At 41.7% G+C, this 19,759-nt stretch overlaps 1 protein-coding gene across 1 annotated transcript in view; it reads left to right on the top strand.

Moving 5' to 3' along the window:
* UBASH3B (ubiquitin associated and SH3 domain containing B) overlaps positions 1-9,105 on the top strand; it is a 169,364-nt gene extending 160,259 nt beyond the window's left edge. Inside the window, exons 11-14 of the mRNA XM_082274417.1 lie at positions 1,395-1,539; positions 4,438-4,544; positions 4,952-5,061; positions 8,500-9,105. Of these exons, the coding sequence (XP_082130543.1) occupies positions 1,395-1,539; positions 4,438-4,544; positions 4,952-5,061; positions 8,500-8,637 (500 nt within the window). The 3' untranslated portion in view covers positions 8,638-9,105. The remainder of the gene's footprint in view (positions 1-1,394; positions 1,540-4,437; positions 4,545-4,951; positions 5,062-8,499) is intronic.
* The last annotated feature ends 10,654 nt before the right edge of the window (positions 9,106-19,759 follow it).

Raw genomic sequence — 19,759 nt, forward strand, 5'->3', positions numbered from 1 at the left:
CCCTACCTTCAAGGAGCTTACAATCTAAGGTCCCTAACTCATACATACACATACTAGGGCCAATTTAGACAGGAATCAATTAACCTACCAGCATGTCTTTGGAGTGTGGGAGGAGACCGGAGTACCCGGAGGAAACCCACGCAGGCACAGCGAGAACATGCAAACTCCAGGCAGGTAGTGTCATGGTTGGGATTTGAGCATGCGACCCTTTTACTGCTAGGCGAAGGTGCTAACCACTACACCACTGTGCCACCCTGTGTAATAGCCAGTGGGGGCGCTGATTGGCCAGAGGGGTAGCCAATCAGTGGGTTTGGCGGACGCGATGTCCGCCGGCCACCCGCGATCACTACCCATAGAGACAGAACTGCGGCTTGCCTATGTAAAAAAGGCAGATCACCATTCTGTCCCAGATGAACGCACAGATCCTGTGTTCTGAATATTAAGGAACACAGATCTCTATGTTCATCTAGACAGCCCATCCCCCACACAGAAAACACCCCCTAGGGACACAATTAAACCCTTTGATCGCCCCTGGTGATCACTGTAAGAGCAATAAGGATGTGGAATTCTCTTCCACAAGCAGTGGTATCAGCAGGGAGCATTGATAGTTTCAAAAAACTATTAGATGGGCACCTTAAAGACCACAACATACAGGGGTATACAATGTACGATTAATAGCAAACACACACACATCATAGGTTGAACTGGATGGACTGATGTCTTTTTTCAACCTCACAAACTATGTAACTATGTAACCCCATTCCCTGCCAGTGTCATTATTACAGTGACAGTGCATATTGTTAGCACTGATCACTCTAGTAATGTCACTTGCTCCCTCAAAAGTGTAAGTTAGGTGTCCTATCTGTCCGCTGCAATGTTGCAATCCCGCTAAAAATCGATGATTTGTGTCACAATTGTTTACACTGTATTATTTTTTCTTTATTTGCTATTTTTTCCCCCACAAAAGTGAAGTTACCCTTTAACCACTTCTGGACCGGAAGATTTTACTTTATGACCTCAATGACCAGGCCATTTTTTTGCGATACGGCACTGCATTATTTTAATTGAAAATTGCGCAATTGTGCGATGCTGTACCCAAATAAAAATTGATGTTCTTTTTTCCCCAACAAAGAAACTTTCTTTTGTTGGTATTTGATAACTTCTGCGGTTTTTATTTTTTGCGCTATAATCATTGATTGACTGTGATCCGTTGGTATGGGGAGGGAAGCCTGTCCTCCCCTGTCCCCAATGGGTGCCTTACACTCCAGTAGCACACTGTGATGAACACTAGGAGGCGCTGTGGGGGTCTGTCATTTTATCATGTCATGTTACGTTGTTACTTTTAGTTCAGAGTGGAATAATACAGTTTTTTGTCTGCTCTGAATATTTTCCAGGCCTCAAGCAAGAAAGTAAAGGAAAAATCCGGGTGGAACCGGGCTTATTTGAGTGGACAAAGTGGGTGTCCGGTACCTCGCTACCCGCTTGGCTCTCACTTACTGAAATGGCAGCTGCCAATCTAAGCGTGGACACAACGTACAGGTAATACTGGAACCATAACATGTTGGATCCTGAAGTCCTTCCTTGCTACTCTTTGATTTACAGTCCTGCAGAGTTGTGGCCAGAAGGACTGTTGTATAGTTGAGTCCATACACATTGCAATTAAGTTGTTTAAGGTGACAGCCAGACCCACTATTTAGCTATAAATATAACGTCCTCAAACTGGAGTTGAAGGATGCTTTACAAGCTTCAACAAAATGGCCCAAAGTGGCTGAAAGCTCGGCTAATGCTTTGTAAGAGCTTGCTGTACATTCTATGCCTGTATACAAAAAAGATTCCCCTTTTGGAATGGGACTGTAAATGCCACTAGACACTGTATTTTGTATAAAACAACTTTATTAAATTACAAAATTGTAGACAAACAAAAAAATAACATGGCTCAATAACATATACAGGGCATTAAAATATGCATGCATTTGACAGACCAAATACCGAACCAAGTTGGGGACGCTCAGGTGTACGAGGCGATCATGGAACCGGAACCGACCCTACGCGTTTCAGGCAAAAAAGCCCTTCCTCAGGGGTCACCCAAAGTTCCAGATAAAGCACCTAGTATATCCTTAGCGTCCAACCATATGGATTGGATCGGTCTGTCGACTAAAAATGGTATTGCTACCATAGGGAGGAATGCCCAAGTTCCCACAGGCCCGTTCAAGGGCTACGAAATCCGTGAGAGCATAGAGAGAATTGTAGTAGCTGCCCAGAGGGACCAACAGGGCACCACGATGACCGGTAAAATAAATGGCTCAATATTGACCACTCCTATGAAGGGGGATATGTTCATATAGCGAACCTGTAATGTGTAAGGTGAATAAGACCACAGAGGGTCATATGGAGTAAGTATGGTAACAGTCTCGTGCAGACAGGGTCACAATGTATGATTATCTGTCCCTGGGATTCTATGGGCTTGGCATCCTCCTATGCCAAGCCCATAGAATCCCAGGGACACATAATCATACATTGTGACCCTGTCTACACGAGACTGTTACCATACTTACTCCATATGACCCTCTGTGGTCTCATTCACCTTACACATTACAGGTTCGCTATATGAACATATCCCCCTTCATGGGAGTGGTCCATATTGAGCCATTTATTTTACCGGTCATCGTGGTGCCCTGTTGGTCCCTCTGGGCAGCTACTACAATTCTCTCTATGCTCTCACTGATTTCGTAGCCCTTGAACGGGCCTGTGGGAACTTGGGCATTCCTCCCTATGGTAGCAATACCATTTTTAGTCGACAGACCGATCCAATCCATATGGTTGGACACTAAGGATATACTAGGTGCTTTATCTGGAACTTTGGGTGACCCCTGAGGAAGGGCTTTTTTGCCCGAAACGCGTAGGGTCGGTTCCGGTTCCATGATCGCCTCGTACACCTGAGCATCCCCAACTTGGTTCGGTATTTGGTCTGTCAAATGCATGCATATTTTAATGCCCTGTATATGTTATTGACCCATGTTATTTTTTTGTTTGTCTACAATTTTGTAATTTAATAAAGTTGTTTTATACAAAATACAGTGTCTAGTGGCATTTACAGTCCCATTCCAAAAGGGGAATCTTTTTTGTATACACAATTACCAGGGATGATGGCCACTGACACTGGGCACTGAGTGAGGCAATACTGTTTGTCTTTACATTCTATGCGTTTACAAGCTGATACCTATATATACAGTATATATATATATATACAGTATATATATATATATATATATATATACATATACAATAACTCAGGACATGTATATCAGAGCCGCTGAATGGTAGTTCATGGTTGTTCATACTTGAAGAAATGAAAGTCATATGGGGCTCGATGGCTTTGGTGAGGCTGCTCTCAACCAAAACAGGGTGCCCCCTAAATAAAGGACTCAATGTTTGAGATCCACATGTGAAAAGTCTAAAGAAAATGCAAGACCAAAGAGTGCCCAGAATTTCTTACTAGTTGTCTTCATGACAAGAGTCAACATGCTTCAGAGGGTAAAAACCCTTTCATCACGGCTTGTATATTACAAGACTCAAACTGGTACAATCACCAGGATTACTTATTTTACTGCACTCCTAGAAATATTTCAGGGCCGATGAGACCACAAAAGATGCTGGTCCTGGAAGGGTATACCCTTCTCTTACCCAGTGCCTTGCTCCTATATGTGCCCTTCCATTGTGAATGCTCTCTGTATATGCCTTTCCCCATTGCCTCTCTCCTATATCCATCACTTACCCAATACTTCTCTCCTATATATCCCTTTTCCTGGTGCTGGTCACCTTTATATGCCCTTCCCCATTGCCTTTCTTATATATATATATATATATATATATATATATATATATATATATATACCATCCCTTATCCAGTGCCTCTCTCTAATTTATGCACTTCCATGGTGACCATCTCCTATATATCCCTTTTCCTATTGCCTCTTTTATATATTTTTATATACCCATTTCCTGCTGCTGCTCACCTCTATATGCCCTTCCCCGTTGCCTAACATCTATATATACCCTTCCCTTACCCAGTGCCTTTCTCCTACATTTGCAATTCCCCAGTGCTGCTCTCCTTTATATGCCATTGCCAGTTCCAGCCTTTTATATATACACCCCCTTACTAATTGCCTCCCTTCTATCTATCTATCTATCTATCTATCTATCTATCTATCTATCTATCTATCTATCTATCTATCTATCTATCTATCTATCTATCTATCTATCTATCTATCTATCTATCTATCTATCTATCTCATTCTTACCCAACGACTCACTCTCCCATATATGCCCTTCCCCTCCCTGGTGCTCCTCTCTTATATGTATGTATTTGAAGTTGAATAAACTTTCAATGCCTGGCTTTTCCTTTGAACATTGCAGTACCCTCTGTTTTTCCTGCAGACCTCACATACCGATCAGCAAGCTGGTGGTATCCGAGACATACGACACATACATGAGTCGGAGTTCCCAGGTGACAAAGGACATCCTCAGCGAGTGTAAGGGTAAAGGTGAGTCCCTGTGTGTACAATGTAGTAAAAACCTTTTCTGACATGAGGCGGAGGAAGAGACACTCCTAGTTTTTCCTCCGCAAACCTGCTGCCAAGCTGTGAAGTACTGAGGAGCAGAAGGAATGACCCCCAAAGACAGGTTCTCATTTTTTCAAATCTTCCACATGTGACTTTTTTCCTATTTATTTATTTATCTATTGCAAATTGTATTTTTGTGAAGTTACATGTCATTATGCTATGTGAGCAGTGTTGGGTGGAGTTCTTCTTTAGGAAATGAAAGGGATGGGTAATTCTGTTGCGCATAGAGCTGATTTAATTTTCCTGATTTGCCTTTTAATTTCCTCTTTAAGCAGTTTTGTGTCTGCCGAGAGATGTGTGTGTCACCGCTTCTTCTCTCCTTCCACCAGGAAATAACATCCTGATAGTAGCGCATGCCTCCTCCCTAGAAGCCTGCACCCGCCAGTTACAGGGTCTCACCCCGCAGAACTCCAAGGACTTTGTACAGGTTGTCAGAAAGGTAAATAAGATAGAATATATCAGAAAGTGAACTGTCTGTGTTACCTGTAGTAAGAGCATTTCCTTAATGCTAGCAGCTGGGTCCAGATTGATCACTGTGGTTCTGCCTTTTTATTTTTTCCCTGTTTTTGGTAGAATTGAACTCGTTTGTCTCATGTGTCTAAAATCAATTGATTCAAAATTCAATATTGTGAGCAGTTTAATTGTGTTTCAACTTGTTTCTTCATGTTTATTTAATTTTAAAAAATTGGGTAAGTTGTATAAATTTGGTTTATTTTTTAATGCCATGTTGGTACATGACATCATTGAACAATTCCTTCTTTTTAGGATAAGTTTTTAGCATAATCTGAGAGTAATGCTTTGCATTAGTATTCACCCCCTTGGCCTACCTTTTTTATTGTTGAAAGACAGAAATAAAAGAAGGATTTGGCAATGCGCCTGTTTGATTCACACAACCAGAGGCCACTGATGCATACATTGCACAGACCAAATTTTGCAGCGTAACTTTGAGTCAGTCAAACTTGATATTAAGTCTAGGACTAATATGGCCATCTAAATAATTTTTTTGCTTAAAGAAGTTGTAAACCCCCCAAAAAAATGAAAAAAAAAACAAAAAACCCTGTAAGACAAAGGCATAATGAGCTTGTATGCATTGCAATGAAATACTTACCTTAGAACAAAGCCCCCGCAGCGCCGCTCGCTTACCGGTGACACGGCTGATATGTTCGACCATCCTGCTTCCTGGTTCGCATCCTCTGACCATCTGATTGACCGGAGGCACGATGACATCACTCCCGCCGTTCACGGCACAGGGCTATGAAGGAACGGGTGCGCCAATAACGACATCGGCTGTATGAAATTAAAATATCTCCTAAACAGTGCAAGTTTAGGAGATATTTACAGTACCTATAGGTAAGCCTTATTATATGCTTACCTATAGGTACAAGTTATAAGAGAGGGTTTACAACCTCTTTAAAGCATATATTGCTTTTATTTGGTAATATCTTGCATAGATGATGATATTGTCATTTTTATAGGTGGAAATTTCTTTTAATCTTATTATTATTATTTTCTAAAAATAGATAAATAAGTCTAAACATATTTAAATTAAAACAATTTTAACTTTTTGAATTTGATTATTTGCTAAAATCATATAGTCAAATACATCAAACCCCTTTTTATTTATTTTTTTCGTACAAACCCGATTCCAAAAAAGTTGGGACACTGTACAAACTGTGAACAAAAACAGAATGCAATGATGTGGAGGTTTCAAATTTCAATATTTTATTCAGAATTCAACATAGATGACATATCAAATGTTTAAACTTAGAAAATGTATCATTTTAAGGGAAAAATAAGTTGATTTTAAATTTCATGGCATCAACACATCTCAAAAAAGTTGGGACAAGGCCATGTTTACCACTGTGTGACATCTCCTCTTCTTTTTATAGCAGTCTGGGGACTGAGGAGACAAGTTGCCCAAGTTTAGGAATAGGAATGTTGTCCCATTCTTGTCTAATACAGGCTTCTAGTTGCCCAACTGTCTTAGGTTTTCTTTGTCGCATCTTCCTCTTTATGATGCGCCAAATGTTTTCTATGGGTGAAATATCTGGACTGCAGGCTGGCCATTACAGTACCTGGATCCTCCTTCTACGCAGCCATGATGTTGTAATTGATGCAGTATGTGGTCTGTCATTGTCATGTTGGAAAATGCAAGGTCTTCCCTGAAAGAGACGATGTCTGGATCGGAGCATATGTTGTTCTAGAACTTGGATATACCTTTCAGCATTGATGGTGCCTTTCCAGATGTGTAAGCTGCCCATGCCACACGCATTCATGCAACCCCATACCATCAGAGATGCAGGCTTCTAAACTGAGCGCTGATAACAACTTGGGTTGTCCTTGTCCTCTTTAGTCCGGATGACATGGCGTTCCCAGTTTTCCAAAAAGAACTTCAAATTTTGATTCGTCTGACCACAGAACAGTTTTCCACTTCGCCACAGTCCATTTTAAATAAGCCTCGGCCCGGAGAAAACGCCTGCGCTTCTGGATCATGTTTAGATATGGCTTCTTTTTTGGCCTATAGAGTTTTAGCCGGCAGCGGCGAATGGCACGGTGGATTGTGTTCACCGACAATGTTTTCTGGAAGTATTCCTGAGCCCATGTTGTGATTTCCATTACAGTAGCATTCCTGTATGTGATGCAATGCCGTCTAAGGGCCTGAAGATCGCTGGCATCCAGTATGGTTTTCCGGCCTTGACCCTTACACACAGAGATTGTTCCAGATTCTCTGAATCTTTGGATGATATTATGCACTGTAGATGATGATAACTTCAAACTCTTTGCAATTTTTCTCTGAGAAACTCCTTTCTGATATTGCTCCACTATTTTTCACCGCAGCATTGGGGAAATTGGTGATCCTCTGCCCATCTTGACTTCTGAGAGACACTGCCACTCTGAGAGGCTCTTTTTATACCCAATCATGTTGCCAATTGACCTAATAGGTTGCAAATTGGTCCTCCAGCTGTTCCTTCTATGTACATTTAACTTTTCCGGCCTCTTATTGCTACCTGTCCCAACTTTTTTGGAATGTGTAGCTCTCATGAAATCCAAAATGAGCCAATATTTGGCATGACATTTCAAAATGTCTCACTTTAATCATTTGATATTTTTGTCTATATTATATTGTGAATAAAATATAAGTTTATGAGATTTCTAAATTAGTCCATTCCTTTTTTACTCACAATTTGTACAGTGTCCCAACTTTTTTGGAATCGGGTTTGTAAATACTTTGCTTAGATTTATTATTATTATTGTTTCTTTTGCAAAGGTTTTTCCTCTGTGTACAGCAATTTCACAGGAAACATTTGCACTGGCATTGGTCACTGTGACTGACAGCTGTTTAGTAATCTGTGAATTAATGAATGAATCAATCAGATTTACAACTAGGAGCACACAGCATTGAGCACTCCTAGCTATCAAAGTGTGACATACAGTAACATTCTGTCTGCATGGTGCAAAGCACATGGGATGTAAATCTACAGATTGTGGACAGGTATAAAAAAATGTATTTAATGGTTACAGAAATTAAACACCAAAAAAAAAATCAGACGCCCCCTTATGGACACTTGTGTGCACGCCAGTGACATAATATTCCAATGGGCTGTAATGCTACAGAAAGCAGTAGAGGCGAAGGAGGGGGTGTGAATACATATGCAAGAACCAGGGTGCAGATATAACTTATGAGCTTACTGTGCAAATGCACAAGGGCCCCTCTGAGACTTAGAGGCCCATTTATGCTAGTCGTGGGTCACATGGGTATGAGTACCCAATTCAAAAATTGTTCTCACACCGGGGCTCTTTGGCACGCACCATATATTTTGCATACACTCCTCCGCCATTGGTGAGGTTCTCATCTGTATCCTATCCTCATTTTCAGATTCCATATTTGGGCTTCTGCTGTTGTGAAGAGCTGGGGGAGTCGAGCATGTGGCAGCTGACAGACCCCCCTATTCTCCCGCTTACTCATGGACCCACCGGTGGATTTAACTGGAGAGAGACTTTACTGCAGGAGTGATCTTCAGTTCATGGACCAAACTGTTCCTCCGATCCAAACTGTAGAGCGTTTTTGCCTCTGGATGCAAAGCGGTGGCAAGGTGCCGCACAGCTGCCCCGCCTATACCAATGTAATCTATGTTTTGCCTATATATATATATATATATATATCTGTATGTGAAGACTAGCTATTTTTGTTGAGGATCTATATTTACCTGTTCAAAGTGATATATCTGTATAGTAAACCAATGTCTTCTGGCGCAGAGTTTGAAGCGTTATAGCGCAGGATTCCGCTAGCGGCGACTTTATCCTCGCGGTCTTCAGGTCAGTGTGTATGTAGCTTTAGTCCTGTCCGCAGGGGCCATCCTGACATTCAGCTGAAATGAAGCTTTTGTCTTCCTGGATAATAATTTATCAATATTTATTGCTGGCGGTCGGGTCTCGCTGGGTGTTGGTTTTTCCATATTGGTCCAAGCACCATGATCCACCGCAAATGGGAGTCAGTCAGTCAGTTGCTGACAGTGCTGATTCTCTGGATTCAGTAGTGATTGAGAACATTAGGGGTCCTCAATTGCTGCATGATTGTGCCTGGTCAGTGATGTAAAAAGTCAGAGGATTAACATAGCTGGGAATTGGAATTTTCCATAAGAGGTCAGCAACGATAGCTCTGTATTTCATCTAAGGTTTCCTCTATTGTCTGCTATTGTTTGGTGCATGTTTCATTTCATATTCGTTGGTGTCATTGACCCATAGTGTCAGTATTTTGTGTTTTAGGGTGACGTCTCTTGTTATATTCAATTTGGTTTCCCTCAATATTGGGCAACTCCAACCAAACACTTTGAGATCTGCAGTGGGGCCACTGCCCTGCCTCCTAACTTGGAGTACAAGGGAACATCATGGCACTGGTAATGTCCATTCTGAGCACTTTTTTCCCCTAGGCGCCATCAGGTACCTCCAAGTCAGATTACAGAGTAGGTTCTACCAAGTAGCTTTTTATGTCTCTCAGAGACTCTGGTGGTATGGTTTTTCATAGTACTTTTTGCCTCAGTCTCCCCACATGGCTATTTGGAAGATGTCACTTTCTCACAGTTGTCACTGCCGCTCCCACAAGGCCATACTGAATGTGTCACTGCCCCTCCCACAAGACCATACTGATGGTGTCATCCTTTCTAACACCTGTGTCTCTGCCCTTCCTCCAAGGCTATACCACAGGCATCACCGTCACAACCGTCTCTGCCCCTCTCACAGAGTCATACTGAACGTGTCCCTGCCCCTCCCACAAGGCCATACTGACAGTACCACCCTCTAACTGATGTCTCTTTACCCGTCCTCCAAGGCCATACTGAAGACATCACCTTCACAGCTATCTATGCCCCATCCACAGCACCATACTGATGGTGTCACTGCCCCTCCCACAAGGCCATACTGATGGTGTCACCCTCTCTAACACCTGTGTCTCTGCCCTTCCTCCAAGGCCATACTGCAGGCATCACCCTCACAACTGTCTCTGCCCCTCCCACAGGGCCATACTGAACTTGTCACTGCCCTTCCAACCAGGCCATACTGACAGTGATACCCTTTAACTGATGTCTCCTTACCCATCCTCCAAGGCCATACTGGAGACCTCAACCTCACAGCTATCTCTGCCCCTCTCGCAGAGCCCTAGTAAATATATGACTGCCCTCCCTCAATGCCATACTGACAGTGACACCCTCTAACTGCTGTCATTCTGCGTCTCTTACAAGGCCATATTGCAGGCATCACCCATCTCTCTGATTCTCCCCCAGAAGGGTGTCACTTTCTCATGGCTGTGTCACTGCTCGTCCCACAAGGCCATACTTGTAAGAGTAGGCGGGTGACATTCCCTCTATGTTCCCCTCCTCGTTGGCCACCAAGTGTGGGTCACATAGGAGGCCTACCCCAGGGTGGGTTCTTCTGGGCTACGCTAGGCACTTAGATAGGGTCACTGCCTTACACATGGGGTAACTTTTACTTGAACAGGTGACTGAACTTTAGAGATTTTCCTTGATGTTGATATACACCACCATGGTCTCTGATGCATTTAGGAGGGACTTGCAAAGCCAATGCCCTCTACACCTGTCCAGCGTATCATCGCTACCTCACTCCCAGTAATGGTATGGGGCTCTGGTGTGGGTCTAATATGGGCTCCAGGCAAACCCTCACTTAACTCTTCTTCTTCCATACCTGTGTACAGGTTGGGGATCTCTTTGGTGCTGATCTGCTTCCGTTGCTATGGGAGATGGACCTACGCACGGCTCCACTGTTCCTCTGTTTTATAAAAAGGGACCCATCCCTTTTTAGTAAAGCACAGAATCAGTGGGTTGGACTCAATAGAACCAACCAAGAAGGAACCGGGAAAGATCTAAACACTAAATCTCCCGGCTGGGGCAGCATAAAACTCTACCTGCCTACATACTGTTGGTGCCAGCCTCTCATAGTTTTGTCTTCCACTCTCACAAGGCCATGCGTTTGGTGCCACCTTCTCATAGCTGTGTCTTGGCCCCTCCCAAAGGCAACATTAATGGTGTCCCCCTTTCTTGGCTCTGAAAAGGCCATACTTTCGGTGTCACCCTCTTTACCAGCTATCTCTGTCTCTCCTCCAAAGCCATACTGCAAGAGTCACCCCTCACGGCGGTCTCTGACCTTCCCATACTGAAGGCTTCACTTTTTCACAACTGTGTCTCTGCCCCTCCCACAGGGCTGAAGATGTCACTTTTACAGTCGCACTCTACAATTCTTTGTTAATTCTGCATTTTGGAGGCTCAATTAGAGAGGGTGACACCCTTATCAGGCTGTTTATTGCTTGTGTTATTTGGGCAGAACTGGAAGTTTTGGAGTTGTGGCTCTTGTCATTGGAATCCCCGTGTTTAGAAGTTGGGATGTTATTCAGCTTACCAGCAGCTACACAGCACTGACCAATCCCTTTTGGGTGGAGTTGACCTTTAAGCTGCTTTATAGCACCATAGGCAGTTGATAAAAATCCATACATTACACACATACATTGCTATCTAACTATGCAGTCCAAACACTTCCACTTTATAGGACTCTTGTATATAAACGATCTGCAGGTCCAGCTTTTTGGTCTCCAGCCTTTACTAGCAAACCGCTTCAGTCTAATGGGTTGGCAGGAGGCACAGAAGCCCTTCAGCAGTTTTTATACAATATCCTGGAAATTGCAGTGCTTCCCAGTGCGGCCTATACGTGAGACGCGTGAGCGGTGCTTTGGTTCAAAACCAAATAATTGAACTTCTTTAATAAAGTGATGTTTGCAAAGTGCATTACCTTTAAGAACCAATCAGAAAATTTTTTCTAATGCTCAGTCAGTAAACTGACTTCTGATTGGCTGCTAGAGGTCACTTACTGTGTTGGCAATGTTTTACTAGATAAGGCCAAATGTCTTTTTTGGGTGAATATTGTAGGTATTCCCCATCTGATTACTCCGGCCATGCGGTACAGATAGATGTATTAAAAATTAATTAGCAGCTACTGAGAATGAATCTTCATTGGCTGAAACGCGTGGAGTACCGGTACTCCGATGTACCATGTGCCGTTGTTTAATGAGCATGCTGTAATGAAATTGCCGATATTCAGGATGACGTAGATCAGGGCGGGGGTCACGGAAAATGACTGGCCAGTGATTAGCCATCTACATAAGGAGGTGAATTATCTGCGGTATTTATCATACATGATCTCACAGACAAGCTCAAGAGATGTGAACCCACATCTCCAAGGATATTATACCCCCCCCCCTCACCTCAAGGCCACCATTTGTTTTTCTCCTGATGTTTATTTTTGCATATTCTAAGGCAGCTCTCCATCAATATTCTCTGCTGTGCTATTACTGGATCTACATCACCCTAAATACAATCACTGTTACATTGTAACAATAGTAAGGGCCCCTTCACATTTGCCAGTTTAGTGTGCAGGCAGCAGTTCCGTGCAGCAGGGGGCGGTGTAATGCGTGTTTTATTGCATCACACAGCTCTTTTTTTTATCTTTATGTGAAGTGCACAAAATGACACTTCATTCATGTCACTGCATAGAAGAGTAGTGACATCCAGAATGCAGAGAAACACTGGTCCGAACATGACACCCTAATATTTTCTGTGTGTCATTGCAGTTACCTGCGTTTATCCACAAGGTAATTACACATAGTGTCCACGGGCGCTTAACAGAATAACATTTGTGGGCACCCAATGTTCATTTCTATTGGAGCAAGACAAGCTTGGCAGAAGGGTCTTTATTACCGTGTTGCACCCAGTGTTAGGAGGGTCTCCTTCTATGGCTTCTGTCCTTCCCATGTATTTCTATGAGTTATTCATTACAGGGCAGGTGATGCATTCGTTATTTGCGCCCTCTAGTGGATACCTAGTAGCATAAGGACCAAATGACAACAGTAGTTAGACTGAAAAGCCTCAGTTCGGGGGGTGGTGGTCACTCAATTAGGGACTAACCTCTGCTCCACCTGATTCATTTTGGGTGGAGGTGCCTATTTACATATTTAACTGGAACCCTGTGCATTACAACAGGATATTTTATTCTAACAATACGTTAAATATGACAAAAATGTTGTAACCTCTTCTTTTGTTATATCTATTATACCCTCTGTAGCTCAGTCTGTGCTTTTTTAGCCAAGTCTTTCTATCCTCCGGTAGAAGGTGTTTAGATTGTCCAGGAAAGAACCACATGCAGAGGGCAATATTAAACCTCTTCACCTAATTATATAAAAACATTGCTGGAAAGCGCAGAGGGATGCTAGAAAAACGCTTATTGGAGGGGGTTTGAAATCCTCCATGACCGGAAAAGCAGTTCCGCTATTTGTAGCGTTAGCCTTTGTTATATGTCAGGATAATTTTGCACATAATAAATGTACGTCATCATCCCCCAATGGATGAAAAGCGTTCTGCCAAGCTTGGCTTGCTGGGCTTTGTAGTTCCGCTGCAGCTGGCGAAGCTCTATAGCTTGTGACTTCTACGATTGCACTGTACTACAGTATTATGCTACATAGAGATATTTATATTTACGTTGTGAAGAGAATGAAAAAGAAAAAAAAAATGTTTATTTAAAAAGTGACAATCAAACCAAAAAAAAAAAAAAATTTGCAGGCAATTTTTTTTTGTTTTATAAAAGGTCTGAAAACATTTAAAGAGTACCTGGCTGTCACCCCATGCAGAGTAGAGGCGAACCTTTAGTATGTCGCCTCAGTGGTTCACCCGGATGACCGCCACTTATGGGGTGATAAGGCGGGTAATATATGGTAGCTGGTGCAATCAATAAAGGGGCGCTCCGCTAACAGGTAACACATTTATTGGCTTGTGTGCACCTCCCACGCGTTTTTTCTGAATACGTTCCCTTACTTTTTTCTCTCCTCCTCCATCACAACAGACCACACCCACCTTTTTTATCTCCTCCTCCATCACAACAGACCACACCCACTTTCTTCTCTCCTCCTCCATCACAACAGACCACACCCACTGCCCCCCCTCCATCACAACAGACCACACCCACCTTTTCTTTTCTCCCCCTCCTCAATCACAACAGACCACACCCACTTTTTTCTCTCCTCCTCCGTCGCAACAGACCACACCCACCTTTTCTTTTCTCCCCTCATCAAACACAACAGACCACATCCACTTTTTCTCTCCTCCTCCATCACAACAGACCACACCCACCTTTTCTTTCTCTCCTCCTCCTCCATCACAACAGACCACACCCACTTTTTTTCTCTCCTCCTCTGTCACAACAGACCACACCCACATTCCCCCCCCTTCCTCCATCACAACAGACCACACCCACCTTTTCTTTTCTCCCCTCCTCAATCACAACAGACCACACCCACTTTTTTCTCTCCTCCTCCTCCATCACAACAGACCCCACCCACCTTTTCTTTCTCTCCTCCTCCATCACAACAAACTACACCCACTTCTTTTTTTTTTTTTTATTGTATTTTTTTTAGCAGGCCCCATAAATCATCTTTGATAACACAATATTGTCCATACATACTGATAAAGGATCAATGAAAGTGATCTTTCAATTAAGAATAAGTATTCAGCAAAAATAATTGATTTAACCAATTTTTTTTTTCCAAGACCCACCTAATCGGTGCAACCAGGTTTTAAAAGATAAACATTATTGATTGGATTATTATACTAAGTGATCATGTTATCCTGTATATGCCCAGCCTAAAATTGGGACTGATCAGTCAAATGCCATATTTCTGACAAATCAATACCCTGTAGTTGTCTTTTGGCAGAGAACCCCTTTATTGTACTATGGACAGCAATATGTGGGTTTCTGATTTTTTTATTTATTTTTTGGCAAACCCTTCAAAAACATCAAAAATACTATAACTGAACAATGCGATCATAATGTGGGCAATTTGTGAAAATTGAATGAATTCATATAAAATAAATATTGTGATTGAATGGATGTGCCACCTGTCCTGGCAAATGTATAGAAGATATTTGGCTGGTATACAAATTTTACAGTGTGACAAAAATGACTGAAATTGATTAGCAATGCAAAAAAAAATAGCCAATGTTTGGGGGGAACAAAAGCTATTCACTAATTTTATGGCATACAGTCACTTCTGGTCCCCAAACTTTTCTTTGGTTACTATTGGAATTCTTTTAATTGTGGTCCTCCCATGTAAAAAAAATTGCCCCATGTATTGCCAGTGTTAAGACGAACACACACAATATAATCTGATTGTATGATCTGCTAAATATAGATTGTGTGGTGGTACAATAAAGAAAACTATCCTATCATCAAAATGTAAGAGAACATTGAAGGGGGAAAAAAAGAGATTGTAAGTAGGGATGAGTGCAGTCATGTCGGCTAACGTTTTTTTTTAGCTTTCACTAAAATGTCAGAGAAATTTGCCATATTTTTGCTTGGGTGACATTTGCTTAAAATATTATATAATTTATTACCATGTCCCTTTGCCAAGTGTTTGTGCCTTTTACTTTTTTGTGTAATATAGTTAAAGCAGCAGTATGTAATAATAATGCATTTGCTTTTTCTCTTTTGTTTTGACAAACCATAAAATACACAAAAATAAGAAAAAAAAATGACATTGTGTAATTATGATTTTGCTTATTTTTGTGTAATTGGTTTGTTTTTTTTTTTAATACAGAAAGGGAAAAAAAATATGTGGCTATACACAAGAATACATTTGTTTTTTTGTGTTTATTTTTCCATTTTCTGTTTTTTTTTTCTTCCATAAAATAAAGAATAAAAATGTGGATTGTACAATCAGACTGTAATGCTTGCATGGTCGGCTTTTGATTCCAGTGAGCGGGAAGCAGACAGAGTGCAGAAATTTGGTGTTGCGTGGCTCAGCTGCTTCCTGTGTCTCCAATAACAAACGCCGTCCTGACGCTGCACTTTTTTTTTTCCACTTTGCAGGTTGCTGATCTGCTTGTTGGGGGGCAATTGTAGCATTAATGGGGGAAATTCTCACACTGGATTGTGACATCTGTATATTGTCTGTACAATGTATGAATTTCTGATGTGAATGACCGATACCACTGAACGGGAGGGGCGATTAAACTGTTCGTTTCTCAGGCCCAGCTTCTATTATTTTAATTAAATGCTTTCTGTGTTGCCTCTTGGTTCCAGGAAATACTCCTAGGTGGTTGAGTGAAATGGATACAAGGCTGTGTCACCCTCATCCTCTATTTACTCAGCCATTGGCGCAAGACAAGGATTAGGCCGGGATATCCAGAATTTTTCTGCTTTTTTTTTTTTTTTTGGCAGGAACTTGCTCAGTAGTAAAGTAAGGATTGGAAAGCCTGACAATGATGGCTCCCATAGTATTAATTATATATATATATATATATATAATTGTGTATATTATAGAAACTTGTTCATTGAAAATGAGCACCAGGAGATTATTTTAGATAAATTTCAACTTTTTAGGTGCCCCCAAAGATCAGGCGGCATATGAAGAAAATACATTTTTGATCACCCAATGCTTTTTTTTTTTTTTTCTTTTCACAAAAAAATAAGATTTTTGTAAGATCTTACTGTAAAATCTTTTTCTCTGATGTCCATCGACAGATGCAGAAATATATAGGCTGAAGAGGGAAGCCGCTCAGGTGAGACAAAGCACTCCGGTGCAGGTCAGATCCGCCATCCAGAACTATCTCAAACCAAGGAAATTGGACCGCACTCAGAAGTAGATGAAATCAGAAATATCCTTTATTATTATTATTGATGCACTGTCTGTATATTTCTGATTTCATCTTCTTCTGAGTGTGGTCCAATTTCTTTGGTTTGACATCGACAGACGCAGCCTCATCTCCATGAGCTGAGTGGGTTTCTGCTCAGCTCATGGAGATGAGTGAGGCTGCGTCTGTCAATGGACGATAGAGGAATTCTAGTTTTTCTGAAATAACCACATATGTGCTATCTTGTATGTATTAGTGCATATCAAAGCTACAGGTATATCAGGTGTAACTAAAAAGAAAAAAAAGTCATGCGCTGCCACAGGATGTAAATACACTTAAAATAAATGATTTAAGCTGCTGCACGCATCCACAATGTGTTCCCACACCAACAGAAATAATTTATAGAAAAAATAGCGCTGCACTGCTAATATGTACATGTGCTAGTTAAAGTGTTACTAAACACACAACAGGTAAATCAGTCTGTATATGCAGTAAAGAATGCTTGTTATACTCACTGTAGACCCTAAGGGGTTAATCCCTCTGTATTGTGTAAAAAAAGGTTGTTTAATCCTGTCTTCTCTGATCCTCCCCTTCTTCCGCAGTCCCTAATCCATCTACTGCTAGTACAGAGCCTTGGGGGCACTCTGCACATACTCAGTTTGGTGTGTATTGCTAGAGTTTTTTTTTTTTTTTTGGGGAGGGTGCATGTGATTGGCACAGGTCCAATCAGCACTGTGCAGAAAGAGGGTCAGGGGTCGTCCAGCATCATAGGACAGTCAGAGGAGAATGAAATCTCCTCCTACAAGCGTGGTAGACACTGATAGAAGTCACAAAACTGCTATATACTATATAGCAGGTTATATTTACTAATATAATTGCATTTCCATGGACTGTGGAGATCAGATATAGTGATGGCAGGGTCCTGGGTTTAGAAACACTTTAAGAAACCCTCACATCTATGTGAATACAGGGAGTGCAGAATTATTAGGCAAATGAGTATTTTTGAGGATTAATTTTATTACTGAACAGCAACCATGTTCTCAATGAACCCAAAAAACTCATTAATATCAAAGCTGACTATTTTTGGAAGTAGTTTTTAGTTTGTTTTTAGTTTTAGCTATTTTAGGGGGATATCTGTGTGTGCAGGTGACTATTACTGTGCATAATTATTAGGCAACTTAACAAAAATCAAATATACAGTATACCCATTTCAATTATTTATTTTTACCAGTGAAACCAATATAACATCTCAACATTCACAAATATACATTTCTGACATTCAAAAACAACACAAAAACAAATCAGTGACCAATATAGCCACCTTTCTTTGCAAGGACACTCAAAAGCCTGCCATCCATGGATTCTGTCAGTGTTTTGATCTGTTCACCATCAACATTGCGTGCAGCAGCAACCACAGCCTCCCAGACACTGTTCAGAGAGGTGTACTGTTTTCCCTCCTTGTAAATCTCACATTTGATGATGGACCACAGGTTCTCAATGGGGTTCAGATCAGGTGAACAAGGAGGCCATGTCATTAGCTTTTCTTCTTTTATACCCTTTCTTGCCAGCCACGCTGTGGAGTACTTGGACGCGTGTGATGGAGCATTGTCCTGCATGAAAATCATGTTTTTCTTGAAGGATGCAGACTTCTTCCTGTACCACTGCTTGAAGAAGGTGTCTTCCAGAAACTGGCAGTAGGACTGGGAGTTGAGCTGGACTCCATCCTCAACCCGAAAAGGCCCCACAAGCTCATCTTTGATGATACCAGCCCAAACCAGTACTCCACCTCCACCTTGCTGGCGTCTGAGTCGGACTGGAGCTCTCTGCCCTTTACCAATCCAGCCACGGGCCCATCCATCTGGCCCATCAAGACTCACTCTCATTTCATCAGTCCATAAAACCTTTGAAAAATCAGTCTTGAGATATTTCTTGGCCCAGTCTTGACGTTTCAGCTTGTGTGTCTTGTTCAGTGGTGGTCGTCTTTCAGCCTTTCTTACCTTGGCCATGTCTCGGAGTATTGCACACCTTGTGCTTTTGGGCACTCCAGTGATGTTGCAGCTCTGAAATATGGCCAAACTGGTGGCAAGTGGCATCTTGGCAGCTGCACGCTTGACTTTTCTCAGTTCATTGGCTGTTATTTTGCGCCTTGGTTTTTCCACACGCTTCTTGCGGCCCTGTTGACTATTTTGAATGAAATGCTTGATTGTTCGATGATCACGCTTCAGAAGCTTTGCAATTTTAAGAGTGCTGCATCCCTCTGCAAGATATCTCACTATTTTTGACTTTTCTGAGCCTGTCAAGTCCTTCTTTTGACCCATTTTGCCCAAGGAAAGGAAGTTGCCTAATAATTATGCACACCTGATATAGGGTGTTGATGTCATTAGACCACACCCCTTCTCATTACAGAGATGCACATCACCTAATATGCTTAATTGGTAGTAGGCTTTCGAGCCTATACAGCTTGGAGTAAGACAACATGCAAAAAGAGGATGATGTGGTCAAAATACTCATTTGCCTAATAATTCTGCACTCCCTGTATATGTAAAACCCAAAACAAAGTGTCAAAAAAAAAAATAGTAAATGGTTCCAATGTAAAATAATGTAAACAGCCGCCAGCCCACCAAACACATAGTAAATACTCAAGTGAATAATAATCAAGTGATAACTATTAGCAAACTAAGTCAATTCAGCAGGTGACTAATATAAAGCAACCCACACTGATAATAGTAAATCAAGTATAGTCGGTGCCCCATGCTGACTGCTGTACACAGGGGGGTGTCAGGGACTGACTGTTCTTGTCTTTGGCGCTCACAAACCAATTTAAAGAATAAAATGTGGCACATTTGGATCTGCAGAGCAAGTTAAAAAATATAAAAAAAAATCTATACCTAGGGAAATATAAAGGCTTTAATTGTTGCATGCTTCTGAAAATGTCAGCTGGCTGTCAATGCT

Source organism: Pelophylax lessonae (assembly GCF_965119305.1).
Source record: "Pelophylax lessonae genome assembly, chromosome: 12".
Lineage (NCBI taxonomy): Eukaryota > Metazoa > Chordata > Amphibia > Anura > Ranidae > Pelophylax > Pelophylax lessonae.